The 23,076-nt window shown below is 42.9% G+C and overlaps 1 protein-coding gene across 1 annotated transcript in view; it reads right to left on the bottom strand.

The window, feature by feature from the left end:
- LOC130118211 (CUB and sushi domain-containing protein 3-like) overlaps nucleotides 1–23,076 on the bottom strand; it is a 473,370-nt gene that overhangs the window by 417,978 nt on the left and 32,316 nt on the right. Inside the window, 1 exon segment of the mRNA XM_056286604.1 lies at nucleotides 14,792–14,904. Within this exon segment, the coding sequence (XP_056142579.1) occupies nucleotides 14,792–14,904 (113 nt within the window).

Raw genomic sequence — 23,076 nt, 5'->3', positions numbered from 1 at the left:
TCTAATTAAATTTGCGTAATACGGCGATTTAGCTGTGGACAGAGCCTCCTTATAATGAAGTATGTGGTCATTATACATGTCTTTATGAACAACAAGGCCAGTTTTCGTGTAAAGGCATTCCAGGCGATGGCCTTTAGCTTTAAGCTGGCGTAGTGCAGGTGTAAACCAAGGGGCATAGTGGGTAAAAGAAACAGAACGGGTTTTTAAAGGAGCAAGATCGTTTAAAAGACTATAAAGGCCATTGTTGTAATGAGAGACCAGTTCGTCTGGGGTGGATAAATTGTCTTTGCTGGGGAGGTTATCAATTTCACTAGTGACAGCAGATAAATCAATATTCTTAAAATTATGGAATGAGATGGAGCATGAAAAATTTGTTTTGGATACTGTTAAATTAACATCGCAAGACACTAACTTGTGGTCAGAAATGGGCAAATAAGATGCATTGTAGTTCAGAGGAGTTACACCAGAGCAGCAAATCAGATCAAGTATGTGTCCTTTGGAGTGCCTAGGAAAATCAATATATTGCTGAAATCCAAAACTGTCCAGGCATGATTTAAAATCCCTTGTCAGAGTATTGTGGACATTGTCCATATGTATATCAAAAATCACCAAACAATATTACATTGGGGGATAAAGAACATAAGAAGGTTAAAAAACAGAAAGTTTGTTTAAGAAATTGTTATTGGGCTTTGGTGGTCGATAAACAGTGGCTAGTATGGTAGGATTTGGCCCATTGATTTGTAGGGCAATGGACTCAAATAAAACATGCACAGGCACAGTTATGAAAGACACTTTCAACTTTTCATTGTAAAGTATTGCAACACCACCACCCCCTGCCGGTGTCACGGGATTTGCAGGTGTACACACACCCAGGAGAAATAGTTTGATTAAACTGTGAAAAGTCATTTGGCTGTTGCCACGTCTCAAGTCAAGCATAGGAAATCAAACTTGCGATCATTCAGTAGATCATGAAGTAGGAGTCCCTTGTTGGTTAGTGAGCGAATGTTCGATGGAGAGGTTATTTTTTTCGGTTTTGATGCTAGCCGACCTGGCTAGGTTAGCTAGTGCAGTGTGGTCAACAGTCCGTCAAGATTTTCTTGAGGGACAAGGAAAGGAAGACCAGAAGGAACAAATTGGTTTTGTGTCATCGAAGTTGAAGCTCCAGCGGGATCCATGGTGAACGTATTTCCGAAATGACGAACAATATCTCAGTGAAGTTGCAGTGCTGGTGGTGGCTCAGAGAGGTGGGATCGTAGTCGACCAAGTTCCTCTGACGTGTATTGAAGTAGTGGTGTCACTGGATGGAGTATCAAAGATAAAGTAATCCAGGTGAAAATAATCCATGTAAACAGCCCATTGATTCACATTATTGCCGGTGTTGTACCAAACGTAGGCTCTGAAGTAGAACGACAGTCACTGGGGGAGGCGAGGAATCCAGTAGCCAGGTATAAAACAGTTGGTAGCCAAAAACACATGGGACTGTCAGATAAAAACAAAATGAAAACAAGCAAAAGTTTCTGAAATTGTCAGCAGAATGAGTTACCGTTCATTTGGCTAAATGAACAGTAGAGTCAACAACAGAGCAAAAATAAGCAGAGATGCAGCAGGCAGCGGCGGCTAGTTTCGCCAGCATTCACCCAACCGGAGTTAATAACAATTACTTGCACATTGTCAGGGAGCGGTTGGAAGCTTGCTATAAATGTCAGGTATAATTAGGCCACCACTGTAAGTGAGTACGCTGTATATGCTGTGAGGAAAAAGGTGAGGGCAATCATATAATTGTGTACATCCTCTACGACACTGGGCAGGCAGTCCTCACATTCTCTGATGTGCGCTTATTATGATCATGATGCATGTGAGGCTACAAGGGCCTTCTTTTGGAAAAGTTTACAAAAAATATTTTTCGCTATACAAGACAACCTTGATATGAATTGAAATTTCATCCGTGCATTCATATTTCATTTAGTTCTGACCTACCTTTTCTTGACTTTTGTTGTCAGACTTACATTTCCAAGAACTATAAAGTGTCACATTTGAGCAATTTTATTTTAACATATAACCCCCCCCCCCCAGAAATTAATTTAATATATTATTGCTTTCTGGCAGTTGTACAAGGGAGAGCTATATGAAGAAACAAAGGCCTCCTTTAGCAAGAAAATGCTTCAAAAAAAACCTCACCCCAGGTCACTAATTAAAAACTAATGGATGCATCCGAGCTGTAATTATAGCAGCACTGACTCGATGCCCTTTGGTGTATGCAGAATCATACCTAATGACTCAGATAGACAGCCTCCTGAATTAATTCAAAGGATGCGTTGCAGATATTTGAAGTGGTTGCTTCAGATAAGACCTCTGTTGGTAAGCCAAAAGGAAAATCTAAGCCTGAGCCGCAGCTAACTAAACACATTTTGGTGGAATATAGGGCTTTTTGAAGAAAAAAAGAGAAGCTTTTAGAGTAGTAATAGCCTTTGCACTGAAGAATGAATGGGATATTCCACTTTTTATGAGAATTTGAAGAATCCTCCAAAGAAATGGTGTGTTTTATATACGATGATAGCCCTCAGCTAATGAGCGTCCCCGTTTGGAGGACCCAGGATTGTTGATATAACTCAACCTTGAGAAAACAGCTGTTGTGAAACACCAAGGGGCTGGTGCTAAACCTTACAACAACCAGTAAACAAACTTCAAGCTAGCAGAGTAAAATGAATACAAATAATGTTAAAATAATGCTTGAGGACTGCTCATAAGCTTGCAAAACATTGCTAACCCATTATAAACTGAAGCTGGGTGGGAGTGGGGGCAATACACATTTTGCTTAACATGCGGATATGAGGGAAACGAGTGAAAACCCCAAAAGAACAACAAAAATACAGCATACAAATGATATTAAAGTGACCCTGGAGACTGCTTATCACCTGACAGAATATAACCCATCCATACAATAAGGCCGGGGTATATTATGCGAGTTTTACCAACTACTTGCCTTCTTGAACCTTTACCAACAAAACTTTTGTAAGACCTCTGGCCTTTTCATGTTTGCAGCAGCCTCACCCAGCACCGGTGTGGGAAGATGGCGGCGCAAACTTAAGTTTGCAGTGGCCTCACCCAGTGCCGTCCATGCGGTGTCTTTGTCCATGTCTGTGTCTAGGTTTGTTTTGTCTTTGTTTGATGACTTGGAGGGCTGGCGCTGGATCGGCTGGGAGAGCTTGGTCTGCTGCGTCCTTGGGGCCCAGGGACCGTGGCCCTGACCGGAGCTGCACCCGAGGAGGTAACACCAGGAGCAGTCTGACGGGAAGCAGGGCAGGCTAAGCTAACTGCTAGCCCATGGAGACAGGCAGTTCCGATAACACAGAGGGCGGTCTGGTGGCGGCCTAGCCTATCGTTCACTGTGTTTTTGGTGTCATCGTGTGGAGTGTGGGGAGGTGTGTCGAAGGTGTCTAGCTGGGAGAGCTGGCATTGGATCAGCTGGGGGAGCCTTGTCTGTGGCATCCAGTGGGCCCAGCGACCATGGCCCAGCTGGTGCTGCACCCAAGGAGGAAACACCGAGGGTGGTCGGACAGGACGTGGAAGAGCCCATGCAGACCAGCAGTTCCGACAGTCATTCTGGCTGGCATTAGTTCTCTGGACAGTGGAATTTTGGAATGTGTTGCACTGAGTGGACAGTGTTGTCAACAGTTTGTGTTCTGTTTTTTTCTTTGCTTTGTTCTCTGTTTTTATATGTTTTTGGTGGTGGTGATTTTGGGAATTTTGGATGTGTGTTTTTGTCTTTTGTGTCGCACTGCTGTGGGCTGGGGGAAACGGAATTTCAATTCTTTTGTGCACGCAAAAGAAATAAAAAATTGTTCCTGATTCCTGAATTGTTCCTTATTCCACACAGTTGGCAAATGTCGAGTTGTAGACCTGAAAATTACAGGTGTACCAGCATCATGTATATTAGACACTGATAGTAATGTCAGCACAATCAACAAGAGCTTCTTTAGACACCATCTGTCTGGAGAAGATGATGACATGCTCTCCACATCTGAGTGGTTAAAGATAACAGCAGATACCCTACTTAGGCTATGTAGAATTAGATGTGGAGACCATGGGGATGACTATATCAGAGTGCGGGTTCCTGACAGTCAAAAGATGAACTGAACTCCTCCTCTGGTCCTGGGCTGGTGGGCATGAACATTGTCAAAAGGTATAGGCAGCTAGCACAGGCAGAGTTTGACACAACCTTGGATGGCCAGCTTGACTGAGGTTGGAGAGAGGCTTTTCAGCAAATACAATCAGCCTGGGTGACACAGCAGGCTACTTTCACTACAGTCCGTGGGAGAGATGTAGTCCATGTACCAGCCTCATCTGTGGCTACAGTTATAGCTAGGGGACTTAGGACTGTGAATGATGATGGCGCCTTACTGCTGTTAGAGCCTGTGAGCACTCCTTTACCAAGTGGTCTTGTAGTTGTGCCTACTTTGGTGACATCTGACAGTCATATATTCCCAGTCCAAGTCATGAATCTATCTCAGGAAGATGTCTGGTTACAGCCATTGTTAATCTATCACTTACTACTGGCATTGTTCCAAGCAATTTTGAGACAAACCTCTACTTAAGAAACCACACCTCGATCCAGGGTCTCTTAATTACTATCAACCAATCTCTAATCTTCCATTCTTGTCTAAAGTATTAGAAAGTTGTGTATCAACAGCTTTCGACCTTTATAGAAGAAAACTATCTATATGAACCTTTCAATCAGCTTTCAGGGCCTGTCACTCCACTGAAACTGCTCTGACCAGAGTGGTGAACGATCTTCTACTAGCTATGGACTGATTCCACTTCTGTGCTTCTACTAATGGACCTCAGTCCAGCCTTTGACACCATGGGTCCCTGTATACTATTAGACAGAATAAATTGTAATTTTGGTGTCTCTGGCTTAGCTCTCTCTTGGCTTAAGTCTTACTTATCTGGAAGAACACACTGTGCCTGTTATAATAATATTACATTGAAATTCAAAGGAGTTGAATCAAGTGCAACTGGACTTGGTATATATCCGTGAAGATGTTTCGCCTCTCATCCAAGAGGCTTCCTCAGTTCGTGCAGTTTCTGACTAGACTAAACTAGTCTGACTGGCTGGTGACAAGACTAAGAATATATCCTCTTGGAGTCGTTGTCAGAGCTATAGATGTCCATGGCTCTTCATGTCCCGATGTTTACCAACGCCCGTCACTAACAGAGCCATAGATATGAGTGGCTTTTTTGTGTACTGATGTTTGGCCGCGCCCGTCGTTATCGGAGTTATTGATTTGCATTTGTTTAGCAGCGACGGTCGTTGGGGGTGTTAGTTTCGACTTCATTATTCAGTGGTCATGAGAGTCGTTGGAGCTGTTAGTGACCGACTGTTGTCTATGCGAAACTTTAAAACCAACCCCTTAACAGAGGAGGAGGTCTGTGACACCACCTATCTCCCACTTACAATGTCGTCCTTTCATCTCTACCCAGGAGACTCAAGAAGCCTAGCCTCCAAGAACAACAGTCGGTCACTAACGGTTCCAACGACTCTCATGACCACTGAATAATTAAGTAGAAACTAACACCCCCAATGACTGTCGCTGCTAAACAAATGCAAATCAATAGCTCCGATGGCAACGGGCGCGGCTGGACATCGGAGCACAGGAGAGCCATGCATATTAATGGCTCCGATAATGACGGGCGCGGCCAAAAATCGGTACACAAAAGAGCCACTCATATCTATGGCTCTGTTAGTGACGGGCGTTGGTAAACATCGGGACACAAAGAGCCATGGACATCTATAGCTCTGACAATGACTCCAAGAGGATAAATTCTTAGTCTTGTCACCAGCCAGTCAGACTAGTTTAGTCTAGTCAGAAAGGCACGAACTGAGGAAGCCCCTTGGATGAGAAGCGAAACATCTTCACGGATATATACCAAGTCCAGTTGCACTTGATTCAACTTCTTTGGATAACCATGACCTGGATAAATGAGAACATTCACATATACATTGAAATTCTCTATTAAATATGATGTACCTCAGGGCTTGGTTCTTCGCCCTCTACTTTTCTCTCTTTATATTTCAACTCTTGGCCAAATTATATGCAGTCATGGAATAAATTTCCATTGATACTCCGCTGTATGTGCCTATAAGGGCTGATGATAGTACTCAAATTACTAATTTAGAGGCCTGCTTGGCTGCTGTGAAAAAATGGATGTCACTAAAGTTCCTGTTTTTAAATTCATATAAAACTGAGATGCTGGTCGTTGGCCCTGCTAGATACCGACATCAATTTGATCAAGTAACAGTAATACTCAACAACTCTTTGATTTCACAAAGTGTGGTAACCAAAAATATTGGGTGTTATGTTTGATCCCAGACTTTCCTTTGATAAGCACACTAAAGAACTCACAAGACTGCCTTTTTCACTTATGTAACATAGCTAATTCTGTCTTTCCTGTCCATGGCTGATGCAGAGAATCTAATACATGTATTTGTTTCATCCAGACTTAATAACTGTAATGTTGTTTTCAGGTCTGCCACAAGCTAGTACTAAAAGTTCAAAATGCTGCAGCTAGAATCCTAACTAAAACTAAAAAAATTGACCATATTACCCCAATTCTTGCCTCCCTTCACTGGCTTCCTATCCATGTTGGATCAGACTTTAAGGTGCTTCTGCTGACTTATAAAATCATAAATAGGCTTGCCACATCACACCTGTCTGATCTCCTTAAACCATATATTCCATCTTGAGCTCTCTGCTCTCAAAATACCGGGCTCCTGTTTGTACCCAAAGTTAAAAAGAAGTCAGAAGGCAGCAGGACCTTTTCATATCAGGCCCCGTTCTTATGGAATAACCTGCCTGCTTCCATCAGACAATGAGTGTCTGTTGAGTCCTTTAAATCCAAACTTAAAACTCATCTGCTCAGCACTGTGGCCACATGGCTAGCATTGTTGCCTCACAGCAAGAAGGTTCTGGGTTTGAAACCCAGGCTATCCCAGGTCCTTTCTGTGTGGAATTTCCATGTTCTCCCCATGTCTGCGTTGGTTTACGCCGAGTGCTCCGGTTTCTTCCCTCTGTCCATGTCCTCAAAGACATGTGTCTTAGGGTTAATAATCTGCTCTGTGCCCCTAACCAAGGCGTGACAAAAAGAACTGAAGTTGGTCCCCGGGTGCCGCACAGCAGCTGCACACTGCTTCTAGCTACATGACTAGGCTGAGTTAAACACAGAGGATGAATTTCCCCATGGGGATTAATAAAATATATTTTATCTTAATTTTAATCTTAATGTTTTTGCCTTAACCTACAATTAGTTGCCTTTAAATTGAGTACTTCACAACCTGTACTGCATGGCGGGTCAGTTTCTGTCTCAATAAATTTACCAAGCACTGTTCTGCCAACGAGATTATAGAGTATAATTACTGACTATTGCGAAGGGTAAGGAGATGGAGAGAGGGAAGGCATATCCTTCCTCTTCTCCTTCTTACTGGGCGAAGGAGAAGGAGAGGGGGAAGGCATGTCTAGAGGCAGCGAGAGAGGAGGAAGGGTAGGAGTGTGGAGGTGAGAGTCGGAACTTTGAATGTTGGCACTATGACTGGTAAAGGGAGAGAGCTGGCTGATATGATGGAAAGAAGAAAGGTAGGCATACTGTGTGTGCAAGAGACCAGTCAGGTGTACCGGAGGTGGGTTCAAACTCCTCTACCATGGTGCGAATGGGAGGAGAAATGGGGTAGGGGTAATTCTGAAGGAAGAGTATGTCAAGAGTGTGCTGGAGGTGAAGAGAGTGTCAGACAGAGTGATGAGTATGAAGCTGGAAATCGAAGGTGTATTGCTGAATGTTATCAGCGCATATGCCCTGCAAGTTAGGTGTGAGATGGAAGAGAAAGAAGAATTCTGGACTGAGTTGGATGACGTGGTTGAGAGGGTACCCAAGGAGAGGGGTGATTGGAGCGGACTTCAATGGACATGTTGGTGAAAGGAACAGAGGTGATGAGGAGGTGATGGGTAGGTATGGTGTCAAGGAGAGAAATTGGAAGGACAGATGGTGGTGGATTTTGCGAAAAGGATGGAAATGGCTGTGGTGAATACATTTTTCAAAAAGAGGGAGGACCACGGGGTGACGTACAAGAGTGGAGGAAAGTGCACACAGGTGGACTATATCTTATGTAGAAGGTGCAATCTAAAAGGGATTGGAGACTGCAAAGTGGTGACAGGGGAGAACGTAGCTAGGCAGCATCGGATGGTGGTCTGTAGGATGACTTTGGAGACCAAGAACAGGAAGCGAGTGAAGACAGAGCCGAAGAGCAAATGGTGGAGGTTGAAGAAGGAAGACTGTTGTGTGGAGTTAAGGCAGGAGTTAAGACAGGCACTGGGTGGTAGTGAAGAGTTGCCGGATGGCTGAGCAACCACTGCAGAAATAGTGAGGGAGACAGCTAGGAAGGTACTTGGTGTGTCATCAGGACAGAGGAAGGAAGACAAGGAGACTTGGTGGTGGAATGAGGAAGTACAGCAAATTATACAGAGGAAGAGGTTGGCAAAGAAGAAGTGGGATAGTCAGAGAGATGAAGAAAGTAGACAGGAGTACAAGGAGACGAAGCGTAAAGCGAAGAGAGAGGTGGCAAAGTCAAAGGAAAAGGCGTATGGTGAGTTGTATGACAGGCTAGACACTAAGGAAGGAGAAAAGGACTTGTACTGATTGGCTAGACAGAGGGACCGAGCTGAGAAGGATGTGCAGCAAGTTATGACAATCAAGGATAGAGATGGAAATTTGCTGACAAGTGAGGAGAGTGTGCTGAGAAGGTGGAATGAGTACTTTGAGGAGCTGATGAATGAAGAAAATGAGAGAAAGAGAGAAGGTTGGATGATGTAGGGATAGTGAATCAGGAAGTGCATTTAACTAGTAAGGAGGAACTGAGGGGCAGCTATGAAGAGGATGAAGAGTGGAAAGGCAGTTGGTCCTGATGACATACCTGTGGAGGCATGGAGATGTTTAGGAGAGATGACAGTGGGGTTTTTAACTAGATTGTTTAACACAATCTTGGAAAGTGAGAGGATGCCTGAGGAGTAGAGAAGAAGCATACTGGTACCGATTTTCAAAAACAAGGGCGATGTGCAAAACTGTAGCAACTACAGAGATATAAAGTTGATTATCCACAGCATGAAGATATGGGAAAGAGTAATAGAGGCTAGGTTAAGAAGAGAGGTGACAATTAGCGAGCAGCAATATGGTTTCATGCCACGAAAGAGCACCACAAATGCGATGTTTGCTTTGAGAATGTTGATCAAGCCGTATAGAGAAGGTCAGAAGGAGTTACATTGTGTCTTTGTAGATTTAGAGAAAGCATACGACAGGGTGCCGAGAGAGGAGGTGTGGTATTGTATGAGGAAGTCAGGAGTTGCGGAGAAATATGTAGGAGTGGTGCAGGATATGTATGAGGGAAGTGTGACAATGGTGAGGATGACGGTTGGAATGACAGATGGGTTCAAGGTGGAGGTGGGATTACATCAAGGATCAGCTCTGAGCCCTTTCTTGTTTGCAATGGTGATGGACAGGCTGACGGACAAGATCAGGTAGGAGTCTCCATGGACGATGATATTCGCAGATGACATTGTGATCTGTACGAGAGTAGGGTGCAGGTTGAGGAGAGCCTGGAGAGGTGGAGGTATGCACTGGAGAGAAGAGGAATGAAAGTCAGTAGGAGCAAGATGGAATACCTATGCATGAATGAGAGGGAGGACACTGGAATGATCAGGATGCAAGGAGTGGAGGTGACAAAGGCATATAAGTTTAAATACTTGGGGTCAACTGTCCAAAGTAACGGGGAGTGCAGGAGAGAGGTGAAGAAGAGAGTGCAGGCAGGGTGGAGTAGGTAGAGAAGAGTGTCAGGAGTGATTTGCGACAGAAGGGTACCAGCAAGAGTTAAAGGGAAGGTTTACAAGATGGTTGTGAGACCAGCTATGTTATATGGTTTGGAGACAGTGACACTGACGAAAAGACAGGAGGCGGAGCTGGAGGTAGCAGAGTTGAAGATGCTAAGATTTTCATTGGGAGTGATGGAGGAGGACAGGATTAGGAATAATTATATTAGAGGGACCGCTCAAATTGGATGGTTTGGACACAAAGCAAGAGAGGCAAGATTGCGATGGCTTGGACATGTGTGGAGGAGCGATGCTGGGTATATTGGGAGAAGGACGCTGAATATGGAGCTGCCAGGGAAGAGGAAAAGAGGAAGGCCAAAGAGGAGGTTTATGGATGTGTTGAGGGAAGACATGCAGGTGGCTGTTGTGACAGAGGAAGATGCAGAAGACAGGAAGAAATGGAAACGGCCGCTGTGGCGACCCCTAACGGGAGCAGCCAAAAGTAGTAGTAATAGATTACTGACTATTGCAACTGTTCTGTTTCCTCTCACGTCTTTTCTCTCTCTCTCTCTCTCTCTCTCTCTCTCTGAATGTCTTCTCCTGTCTTTTCTCCTATGTAGTATGTGAATGGTGTGATGTGAATCTCTCGTGTGTGCATGTGTAGTCCAGTTCACCATGGTGATGGTTGTCACCACCTGGACACTGCTTGGCATCCTCCTCATCACATTCTTTATATATATCTTATAAATCCATAGAATTTTGTTATCCTGTTTCAACGTTGTATCCTTCTCTCTCGCCGATGTATGACTAATGTAATTTCTTGTCTTTTCTCCCGTGTATGTGAATGGTGTGATGTGAGTCTCCCCTGTGTGCATGTGTAGTCTGTCCTCCTGCCAGGTCTACATGGTGATGGTGGTCTTGTGGCTCAGGGCCTGGGCTGTTCCAGTGGCATTTGGACAATGCTTGACATCCTCCTCACCATATTCTCCATATATCTTATAATTCCATTAAAATTCTGTTATCCTCTTTCAATGTTGTATTCTGTAAATTGTGTTTTATTCTGTACACACATAATTTGTATTGTAATACAATGAAATGTTTATGCTCTGGCTCTCTGCCTTAACGGAAACACAAAGGACACAAAGGCACACCAGACCTACACAGACTATTTACACAGAATGAATTCATACATCATACATACAATACAGAAAAGTACACGATAATGCAACAAAAAAGTGCATATGAGGGGTGTCCGGGTAGTGTGGCAGTCTATTCCATTGCCTACTAACACGGGGATCGCCGGATCAAATCCTCGGGTTACCTCCAGCTTGGTCGGGCATCTCTACAGACACAATTGGCCGTGTCTGCAGGTGGGAAGCATGTGTGTGTGTGTCCTGGTCACTGCACTAGTGCCTCCTCTGGTCGGTTGGGGTGCCTGTTCAGGGCGGAGGGGGAACTGGGGGGAATAGCGTGATCCTCCCATGTGCTACATCCCCCTGGCGAAACTCCTCACTGTCAGGTGAAAAGAAGCGGCTGGCGACTCCACATGTATCGGAGGAGACGTGGTAGTCTCCAGCCCTCCCCAGATCGACAGAGGGGGTGGAGCAACAACCGGGACAGCTCAGAAGAGTAGAGTAATTGGCCGGATACAACTGGGGAGTACCCCAAAAAAAAAGAAAGTACATATGGGTGCGTCAGCTGTTCAGCAACCTGACTGCCTGTGGAAAGAAACTATTACTGAGACGGGTGGTGTGTGGTTTGATGCTCCAGTAGCATTCTTCAGATGGAAGGAGCAAGAACAGGACCTCAGCAGGGTGGCAGGTGTCCTTAATGACATTTTGGGCTTTCCTTTTGGGCTTTCATTTGTGATATTGGGCTATACAAGTAAAATTTACTATGTAAATAAAATGACATTATGCATTCATTACACTAACAAAATATTGGTAAATAAATGACAGTAATGGAACGCCCATCTATGCAAAAGCCAAGGCCAAGCAAAAACAACATGACACCCAAAAAGTGAAGAACAGCAGCAATAACTATTCATAACACACAATGCTGTTCGTTTCTTTTAACCTGCTGGTAGCATACACACATATAGAGCATGGCAGTCTTACCAGAATCCGCATCACACTACATTATGTGAATGAGCAAAGGAGGTAGTTGGGTGTGAGATTTTTCTGGGGCTGTTTATGTCTCTTGTATAACTAATAACTCTGTAGCCCTTTGAAGAAGACAGAGATTGGACTGAGTGACTGTTTGTGAGCATGGAAGCAGCATACTATCCCCACAAGAGTATCTGTGTAAGACTGCATGCCTGCCTGCTTGCCAAGCTGGCTGACGTGGCTGTCTGCTCTGCCTACTAGCTGGCTTTTTGTGGAAGTAGGAACAAGAACATTGACTGAGCTCGCATCAGATCACAGAGGAAGACCCACTGATAGACAACACATGCACCTGTTTGGCTGCACAAACACAAACAGTCATGCACGCACATGCATATGTACAACTCAGTGGGCAATCTTCATTGACAAAGAGACAGGGAAATAATCAAATAGTTCAGGGAGAAAAGTCAGACATGGGTTTTATGGGTCACTTGAGTTACAAAAATTCGATGCAAGTGGAAATGCAGTATCCGGACAAGTTGTAGATTGACAGTGCTGTGTTTTTGTTGCAAATACACATCCCTCAATAAAGGGCAGGCAGATAGCTTACTCCCAGCTACAAGTACTATATGGATTGCAAGTATTTATGGCCCATGTCTATCCTTTAGAGAGCTGCTACAAAGCTGTTGGCTGTTGTTTGGTTATGTCATAGAAAAAGTCAATAGCGAGAGTTATGGATGTTTTCCTATCTTATTAAATACAGACCAGCATGTCCCTGCCAGACCACATTGAACAGGTTAAAGCAATGGCATCAGACAGACATCGATACAGACATTAAGAGAGAGACACTAATCAGTGGTGAAACCCACAAAGAGTCAGAGGTAGTTTCCAATCTTGCATACTTGAAAAATGATTGACACACGAACTGTAAATGAGATTCCATTTGGCCGTGTCCTTCAATGTCTCGCATGTAGATTCAAATTCATTTAACCACAGTCATGATTCAATCATTTCCGGGAGTCTACAAGCATCACACATCCCGAGTCAAACAAATGACTTGCAGATACATATTCATGGGCATGCTGTTGAAAGGCACATCATCATAATGAGGAAGAAAGGTGTATGGTGGTGCAAGTGGTCTTTGCTACGGTGATGCAACTAAGGTTTGAACAAAGATGCATTATGGATGAGTACAAATCTTTCAATGAGATGGGTCACTGACTGAAAATGCCTAGCACTAATGACGACAATCATAATGGGATGTGTTATAAATTCTGTTTGTGATGATGAGAGAGTTGATCGTTATAGAGGATGATGGCGGCAATGACGATGACGATAACTATGAAAATGACTCCAACATCTGGCATGACTATGATAATGACTCAGGGGTGTTCTCACATTCACACAGGTAAAGATAACAAGGTCAAAACATCAACTGCAGCTCTTTTTCCCACAGCCAGAGGTAAGTAATACTTTACTACACAGCAGCAGCTATTTAATGATTCATGTTGTGCGTCGGCCACTGAAGCTTAATTTGAGGCTAGCTAAGAATGAATCAGTCACCAGAAACTAAACTAAGTTCCACACTCGATGTGACCAAAACACAGCTTTTGGCTAACTTCCTAAAAGAGTCTGACACACATGAATTTTGCTGCTGGTATAATAACATGCAATCTACATCATCTCTTTTTACTCCTCAGTGTTAACAGCAGATATCTGACAAGCCTCGTGTGGCTCAAGATGTGATTAACACCCAAATCTGCGTAAGACTTGGTTGAAGATTGCACAGCAAAAAAAAAAAAAGATGGACCTTGAGGAGTGAGATGTAATTCAACCAAGCGACCCAACAGAGACACTCAAGACACAGAGAGGGGAGAGAGAGTTGAGGGAGAGGAAAAAGAGAGAGGGAGGGAGAGGAGAGTGCAGATGGAGATCGAGGGAGGGCATCGGACTTGGGGGGCATGGGATGAGAAGGAGCACGTAGAGGGAGGTAGGAGAGGGAAAATGACAAGGGGGGGCAAAAGGGGTATGTATAAGTGGACATGAGAAAGAGAGGTGCAGGTGAGGTTGGGGAGGGGTAGAGGGCGGGTTGCAGACAGTCACTGGAGGAGTGTGCAGGAGGAGGAGTAAGAGAACACACTGTTGAGCATACAATAAGGTGGATGAATAGTGCTAGGAGGGGGTAGCGGAGAGCAGAAAGGCAGATTAGAAATTCATTAATAGATGAGAGAAAGAGAAGGGAGGGGAGAAAAGACAGGACGATCTAAAGAGTAGAGACAGGGGAAATACAGGAAGGGTAGAGGAGAGAAAGAAAAATAAAGATAAATGAGGAATAGGGGAATGGATGAGAGAGAGCAGGAGAGAGAGCGGCAGTCACAGAAGGACGGTTCATATTTAGACAGCTCCCCGCTGCACTCAGCTCTGCTTCAACACAGATAATTCGGCACATCCATTAGTTCAACTAATTCCCATTGCCATCTGCTGTGAGATTTCTGAGGCACCTCTGGAGTCAGAGAAAAGGTTCAGGACTTTGGGGGGCGGGATGTTGATTTGGAAAATATGAGATTAATTTGCTTAATTGAGGTGCCTAATGTTTTCATAACTCAAATGTGGAAGTCCTACAGGGAATCAGGAGGGGTAAGTGAGATCACGCCTTCCTTTCTTGAAGAAGAAACCCAGTCTACATTTTCTCCGCACATGAAATTATCTGAACTTTCTCATTATAAATCCAGTTTGCAAAGACTATTTTTGATTTAAATCATTTGAATTACCATCTGTTTGTGACAGACGCAGAGGACCATGTGTCGTAACGTCAATAAGAAAGAATGGCTTCCTTACCTTCATAGACTACCTTAAATCCATGAGCGCTTACAGCAAAGTCGCTTGTGAGCCTCAGTGAAAAAATGGAGCCGGAACTGGTAACAGGTGGCGGGATTGTAAATCCTGTTAACCTGTTGAGGAAAAGAGAAAACACATCGTGGTTATAAACCTGTGTTTTATCAAGCGATACCCGCCCTCTTATAAATTCAGAGGCTGGATAAGGGGTGACAAGCTGTAACACAAACATTATTTATTGATTTCCACAAGATCACAATTTCACTCAAAGTCGTTCAGAATCTCCTTGGTAGAGTCTAACGGTATCACTTCGGAGAAACATTTGCACTTGTCAGCAGGCCCATATTCACGTTTGCTCACAAGCTGGCAACCTCCAACAATGCATACCTTCAAGTCCTCCTGTGCCCTCCACCACTGAAGTTTTTTCCCTCAAAATTTAAAAATGTCTTAATTGCAATTAAGTGAAATTACTTGAGGTTTAATGAAAACAACTTTCCAATGATCTCTCTTTTTCCTTGTTTTTAGTTAGACACATTAGAAGCTTCATTTCTAGACTTGATTTTTAAAGTGGATGCAATAAATGTGGTGAAGACAGATTCCATGTGGAAAAAAACCCACTGTATTACTAACCCTTTGCAAAGATGTATGCACTAGGAAATACAAAAAAAAACACAACAAAAAAACGATTAAAACTGAGAGCTGCTCAAAGATTTGCGGTGCAATTTGTCTACTAGTACTACTCTGTCCTGCACAATAAGCACCCAATCCAGCACTTTCCCCTACTGTTGGAAAGTAGTCACCGGTTGGCAGCTGCATTGTAACAGACTGTTTCATTGCTCCATTTCAAATTAGGTGTACATCCAAATAAATCCATTTGCTTTCACGAAGCTGTAAACAAGATGTGTTACTGACCATTCTCAGCAGCAGTCACAGATGTTCTATTGACTGTCCAAACCCGGCAACAGTCAACGTGACGAGAGAGGCTGGGCATTGAAGAAAATGTCTTGTTCTCTATTGCCCTCTTGCTTTCACTCGCTATTTTGAATTGCTTTTTTATTTATTTATTTGCTGCCATTTGTCTTACTGCCACTGTATCTCTGCTTGACAATAAGCCCAGTGAATGATGTCTATAGCGTGCCTCTTGTGGTAAAAAAAAAAGAAAAAAGAAACTCCCTCAGTGGCAGCAAGAAGGAACGGTGCTGTATTTACAGCTTCAATAGAGTTTCCAATTACAGCACAGTGAACTGTGCTGTTCTTTGCAGTAAATAATCACCACCTACTGCACAGTATGCCAAGATACAACTTGACTACTAGTTTGTTGCTGTTGGACGCAATCTTAAATATATCAAGGAAACAGAACTTAGAAATGTGACCTTATTAAGAAGTTATTTTGTTTGTGTATTTTATGAAGGTACACAGTGCACTGAGATTACATGTCAACAAAGCAACAGCATATGCACTCTAACAGAACACCTAATAAAACAGAGTACCTTTCTAAACATCTTAATCTATCTTTTTTGCTGCATTTTTGCTGACTGATGTTATTCAGCAAGTCCACATACATTTTCCTAGACAGGGAGCAGCCCGGCACAGCTAGCAGCTTTTCTTGTTTTGTTTTTCTTTTCTTTTTTTCTAATCCTCATTTGCTTCCATGGCATGCAACAACAACAAAAAGGCCCCAGCTTTTCCTTCACAAGAGAGCTCTCTCCCAGCACCATTCCAAATAGGAAGGAGGGGGCCTCACAGGTCCATTTCTATGTGGGAGTTATATATTTTCAATGTATCATATTTTGATGTCACGCAGTGCAGTCCGCCCTCCTTAGCCCAGTTTTCCAGGGTGGGGGGCTGTCCACAGGGGAACTAATTATTGGCTGAGCAGAACAGCAGGGAAAAGAACAGAAAAGGTTGGTGGCTTGTAGGGCTGTGACCCATCAGGAGGGGTACACTGCAGTTGCACACCATGATGCAATAAAAAAAAATGCATCCATGAATTTTGCCAGCCAAGCCAAAAGGCTGAGTAGGTTCTTTCAGTTGCTTCTCAAAACAAGATCAGAGAAGTAAAAAAAAACACTGAAAGAGGATGCATAAGGTTCCCTGATGTGGTTGAAACACCATATCAGATTTGGACTTCTAAGTGAAAACCTGGAAATTTTCATACAAGCTCCTCTGTAATATTCTGGACGGCCCAAAGAAAGAGATATTTTCCGGGGACAACACGCAGGGCAGAGCAAATGTGAGCAGTGGGACTCCTTGACACCCATTCCATCAAGAGCGATGCCCTGGTGGGTGGGATGAGACGGTGCATTCAGAATCCTATGTGTAATATCCACAGGTCACACCCCTGGTAGTCGCAGGCCAGGAGGCTTACAAATTATTTTCAACTGCTCTGCAGTAATATCAGTCAAGGGGGTTGAGGTGGACGGGTGGGGTCTGACAGTCACTATCATCGCTTATTTGTTTTTAGTACCCTTCTCAGATTAATTTCTGAAGTAACATTAAATCATTGCCAGAAAAAACCAAGTGGGCTACAGGCCAAACAGGTGCTCAGTCTGAATGGATATTATAGTTTTTTTGTGTAATGCCCCACTTAGGGAGCACAGGAACATTATTATTGTTTTGTTCAAAGAAGAACCCTGACTATTTCACAGCATTTTCCATACAGGGGAAATTTACAGATGGATAATATAACACCATTCTGTGTTTCAGCCTCCCACTGGCTTTAAACCACTGAGAGCATAGGGAGTTGTGACTGAAGTACCTCTCCAGCAGAACGCACACAACTGGCATTCACTTCTACCTGTTGCTTTGGTAATGGACCTATCAGCTGAGTTTTTGGAAAATGTCATTAACAAGCACACACCATAGGGTCTACACACTAAATCACAATTTTTACCATCCACAGGGTGTCTTTAGTCACAAGATTATGCCCTGATTGATTGACTGATAAAGGCGACAGGCATGGGTGCAAGTCCATGAATACTGGGATGGCATCCAGCACTTTACCTGTACCCCCTTCCATAGGGTTAGTGGTTGTGTCAGGAAGGGCATCCGACATAAAATTTTGCCAAATCATTATGCAGATTGACAAGACCATACTGGATCGGTCAAGGCCCAGGTTAACAATGACCGCCATCGGTGCCGTGTCCTCATAGGGTATCGATGGAAACTATCAAATCCACTGTGGCAACCCCTGAAAAACAGGGAACAAGCCAAAAGAAGAAGAGGAGCCAGGATCTTTTCATTTTAATCTAAGATCACCTACCATCTAGGTACAGGTACATCGTGTCATGGAAAGCCAAGAACATGCAGGTTTTCCTTCCGACCAGTCTCCACACCAGAGGATTTCATTGATTAGTCTGTTCATTGGCCTAGTTCATTAGTCTAGTTCACTGTGTATACAACATACCTGGCGCTATAGGCAGGCCTTAGTGGACCAGGCCCGCCTACAAAGCTGCTGTGCCTGCTCACAGACTTTGCATGATAAATGATACAGCCTCTCCTTTTGTGGCATTTAAACTTTTTCTGTTTTAAGTTGCTTTGCATCATTAATTTGTATCAGCCCAAAATCATTATCGCTTCTCTCTTCCTTTGGGTGTTACTGCTTTTCAGAGTAGCACCTATGCCTGTGTCTGAAATTGTGTACCTTTATCAAATCATTGTTTTTTCTGTGTTATCTCCTAATATGAGATCCACCATAAGGCCTTCAGAAATTAGATTGAATCCCTCTGATGTGTAATCGAATGGGGATGTTATGGTGATTACTCCATTGCGGAACCAATAACATTTGGATTTTGCCCCGTTAGGCAGGTTTCTTTTAGGTGCAAAATTAATTTCTCCTAGCTGGATAAAAATCTTGCATCTGTGGGGAAAAAATGTTATCCAATGAGACGGTGAAAAGAGGGCTGCTCCAGCAATCATTAGTAAGCTAAATCTTAATTTAGCAACTACCAGACACTTTTATCAAAAGCAATTACAAGAGTCAGCATTGAGCAGATAAATTGTATCTCACTAACAGGCATAATAACGCACTAAATAATAATGACATCATGTCCAAGAGTGACTTAGATCATCAATAACAAGTGATAGGAGAATAAAATTAACAAGTAGCTGGACAATGGCACATATCAGTATCATAAAGTCTGTAATACTATTGATATGTGCCACAATTTGTCTACGATACAGATACATCATTGCCAAAAGCACATCATGTGAAGTGTAGATAACATAAGGGCACAAGAGTTATAGTTGACGCAAGTAATAAATAGCAGAAAGTGAATAAAATTAGATGAGCAATGGCACAAATCAGTTTGAGAGTCATTCAGAGACCAGGATTAAGGTAGGACTTTTAAAAGTTTTTAGGCTTTTCTTGACAGAAATAAACAAGTCTGTAGCTCTAATGGAGGACATGAGTTTGTTGCACCATTTTGGGGCCAGCTGAGAGAACAGTATACATGGAGTTTATTTTTGGAGCGGACATAGAATAGTCTACCATAGGTAGAACAAAGAGGCTGAGTAAAAATTTACATTCAATATGGGCTTGCAAGTATATCAGTGCAGTTCCTTAAAGGGAAATTTCACTGCTCATAATGTGCACATCCAGGAAGTACAAATGGTCTATATTCTCTGCTAAATCTTTATCCGCAGGCATCCGGGTAGTGTGGCGGTCTATTCCGTTGCCTACCAACAAGGGGATCACCAGTTCGAATCCCCATGTTACCTCCGGCTTGGTCAGGCGTCCCTACAGACCCAATTGGCCGTGTCTGCGAGTGGGAAGCTGTGTGTGGGTATATGTCCTGGTCTGGTCACTGCACTAGCACCTCTTCACGTCAGTCGGGGTTCCTGTTTTGGGGGGAAGGGGAACTGGGTGAATAGCGTGATCTTCCCACGTGCTACGTCACCCTGACGAAACTCCTCACCGTTAGCTGAAAAGGAGTGGCTGGCGACTCCACATATATTGGAGGAGGCATGTGGTAGTCTGCAGCTCTCCCCGGATTAGCAGAGGGGAGGATGGCTCGGAAGAGTGGGGTAATTGGCCAAGTACAAATTTGGGAGAAAAAGGGGGAAAATTCCCCCAAAAAAAGATCTTGAACCACTTTGGTGTTAACGCACTTCCAAAGATAAAACAAGGGTTTATTTCTGTTCAGAAAGCCAGACCCGCTGTTACTACATGTACCAGCAATCATTGCACGAGAACATAACCATCTTAACAAACCACTACAGCCTCAATACTCCTACAATGCACACACAATCAATCTTTCCTGTATTCTCTTATTATTTTATTTTTTTATTTCCCAAGTATGTACATCATTTGACACGCTCTCCTTTGGCTGTGCTAACAGAGAACAATTTAGTCTATGTAAATGGTAAAACAAATCACTATCGTCTATGAGACTGTATGGCACTCTAGTTACTGAGCCTCGTGTTTTTGAGTACAGGCAGACAGACAGACAGACAGACAGACAGATAGATAGATCTGTGTGCATATCATTTATCACTGAATGAAGAGCGTTCTACAAGAGAAGAAGCAGGGGGTCCTCAACATCCAACTTTGCAACACAATAAAGAAAGAGGAAAAAACAAAGAAATCCGTTTCAGTGATGGGCCCTCTAACATCAAAGTTTTGCAGCAATATAATGTTGTTAGAAAAGTGTTTTGGGCAAAGCAAATTATTTTTTTCCCAAATTGAATTTTGCTAAGCTGCTTGATTTATGTGATCATAAATATTGATAGCAAGAGTCGAGGTAAAGTTTATTACATTTTAAGAAGCTCTTTCATATGCACACATTTTCACAACAGCCTGGTGAAAGCATACAGCTAGAAATAAATTGTAAAATACACATATTTCACTTGCATAATAGATAAGAATTTTTTTAATTCTTTATTTATTTTGGATCGAACGTTCCATAGCCCAACAATTTCACATTTTTCATCACTTCAAATAAATAATTAAAATAGTCCTGATGAATAAAATACTTTCAAACGATTACAGTCTTATTTATCCACAACAATTCATGGATCACAGAAGCAAAGCAAACAAAAATGTAATCAATAGTGAAATATAACTCCAGGCAAGTTTTTGCTTCTAGATTACATCACAATTCTACAAAAAAAAAAGAAAAGAAGTTACTTCAAAAGAGAATATATCTGAAAATCTATATCTGGCCAAAACTTGTGTTATAGTCCACCCATAAAGTGAAACAGGGAATGTCTGGATGAAAATACATTAAAGAAGCAAGGTTTAGTATATTATTTATAAATGGACTCGTTACAGGAAACCGGTGTTACGGGTCATGAAAATCTTGAGACAAACGAACTGCGCACAAGTCCTTTTGATCTGTTTTCCTTATCCACAAGTTATTCAAAACCTAAAGTAAACATGAATGAAGCAATGATGCTTCGCTTCAGGGATGTTCCAGACGAAGACCTTTGTGGATTTGATCAAAGCATATTTACAACAATAATGATTTAAAAAAGCAGACACACACCCATTTCATTTTCCCCACATCTTTACATATAGATCAGGGCTTCCCAAAGTCCGGACCGAATGGCAAGTCAACCTGACTCAGCCCATACCTCGTATTATGAATACAATACGTTATGAAGTGTGACGTTTTTCTATTTTGTGTGTTGTTGCTGCCGGGTTCACACATAAACGTTACACCAGAGGGTCGGTGTGACGCTTTTATTGCACTTACAGTAACGTAACGAACACAGTTGTCGTCAACCCGAGTAACGCCATCTTCACTTCACCTGGTCCCGTCTCTCCTCTGCTCCACTGTGTGTGTGGGTGTGTGTGTGTGGGGGGGGGCTGAGCCCCGCCCCCGTTGAAACACAGAGAGCAGAGAGGAGAGAAACTAGCGTGCCTATAAATGGCATTAACGAGTAGCCTACCTACCAGTACGCAAGTTTTCGTTAGGGTTAGAGCCAATCAGAGGCAGGCAGACAGAGAGAAAGACACACACACACACATACACACACACATACACACACACACACACACACACACACACACACACACACACACACACACACACACACACAGGGAGAGAAAGGGAGGGAGAGAGAGACACACCACACACACACACACACACACACACACACACACAGAGGGAGAGAGAGAGAGCGAGAAAGATGATGTACCTCTTTTTGTCTGACTCACTGTCTCACTACCTCCATCTGTCTTTCCCTCTGTGTGCTGCACGAACTAGCTTATTGTCCTGCTACCTCCCGCTCCCTTTTCTCCTTTTTCCTGTCACTTTGCCGCCCTCTCGCTCACTGTTAGCATGCTCCATCTCTTCTCTCTGGTACAATGTGCCTGTTCCTTTGCGTCTTTGTCTCTCTCAAAACTCCTTTGTCGCTATACCTCTATCCATCACTTTGTCTCTCCTGGCAAAGAGGAGAAATCAACAGAGGGGAAGAAGGAAGAAGAGACAGACAGAGCGAGAAAGAGAGAGAGAGCGAGAGAGAGAGAGAAAATGTATGTTTGATTGATCTTAACTGGTAAATAACAATTTAAGTGAACACTTTCCCTTTATGCTTGTTGTTAATGGCAGAAATAATACCCGTTACCAACTAAAGTGAGTAATGGCTTTCCCGCTTGCTGGCTCTTCTTAGCATAGAGAAAAAAAGATATACCAGGGGGATGATTAATAGACTTATTTTGCACTGACGTGTCCTGACTCATTACAGAAGCCCCAGACACTGACATTTTGTTTTAATAACTGCAGTATTAAAGGTCAAATTGTCCTATCAATTAATTCCTTCTTCCTTTCTTGCTGTCAAAGAAATGAGTTGAGAACGGATAAAAAATTGCATTTCTTAATTTGTTAAGATAAATGTAATGTGGAGTGAGCCAGGCGAATTGTCAGCCAAAGTTATGCCCCTCTTGTGTGTGTTGTGTCGTTTCATGGGAACACTGCCAGAGTAGTTCTGCAGATGGTACAAATACTGATGATAAACACCACATGTACACATTTTAGATCATTTTTAACTATCATCTCAATTTCAAAAATGGAGAATTAGTTCACAAGTGTGCAGACAAAGTATAATTTATCCTTTAGTCCCCCACAAGTTACTTATTTTGCATAGTGGTGCTGTGGTATAATTGGGACTTTGTGCTCTCAGGTATATAGCACATTCAAAATAGAAAAACCTCCACAAAAAAACAAAAACAAAAAATGGTGTGCTTGCTGATTTTTCACTTTTGGCAGTGGGCCTGTCACAGGGTGTGTCATATATATATATATATATATATATATATATATATATATATATATATATATATATAT

The sequence above is a fragment of the Lampris incognitus genome, chromosome 9, assembly GCF_029633865.1.
Source record: "Lampris incognitus isolate fLamInc1 chromosome 9, fLamInc1.hap2, whole genome shotgun sequence".
NCBI classification, from domain to species: domain Eukaryota; kingdom Metazoa; phylum Chordata; class Actinopteri; order Lampriformes; family Lampridae; genus Lampris; species Lampris incognitus.
The sequence above is the reverse complement of the archived record's forward strand: the minus strand, read 5'-3'. Positions and strand labels throughout refer to the sequence as shown.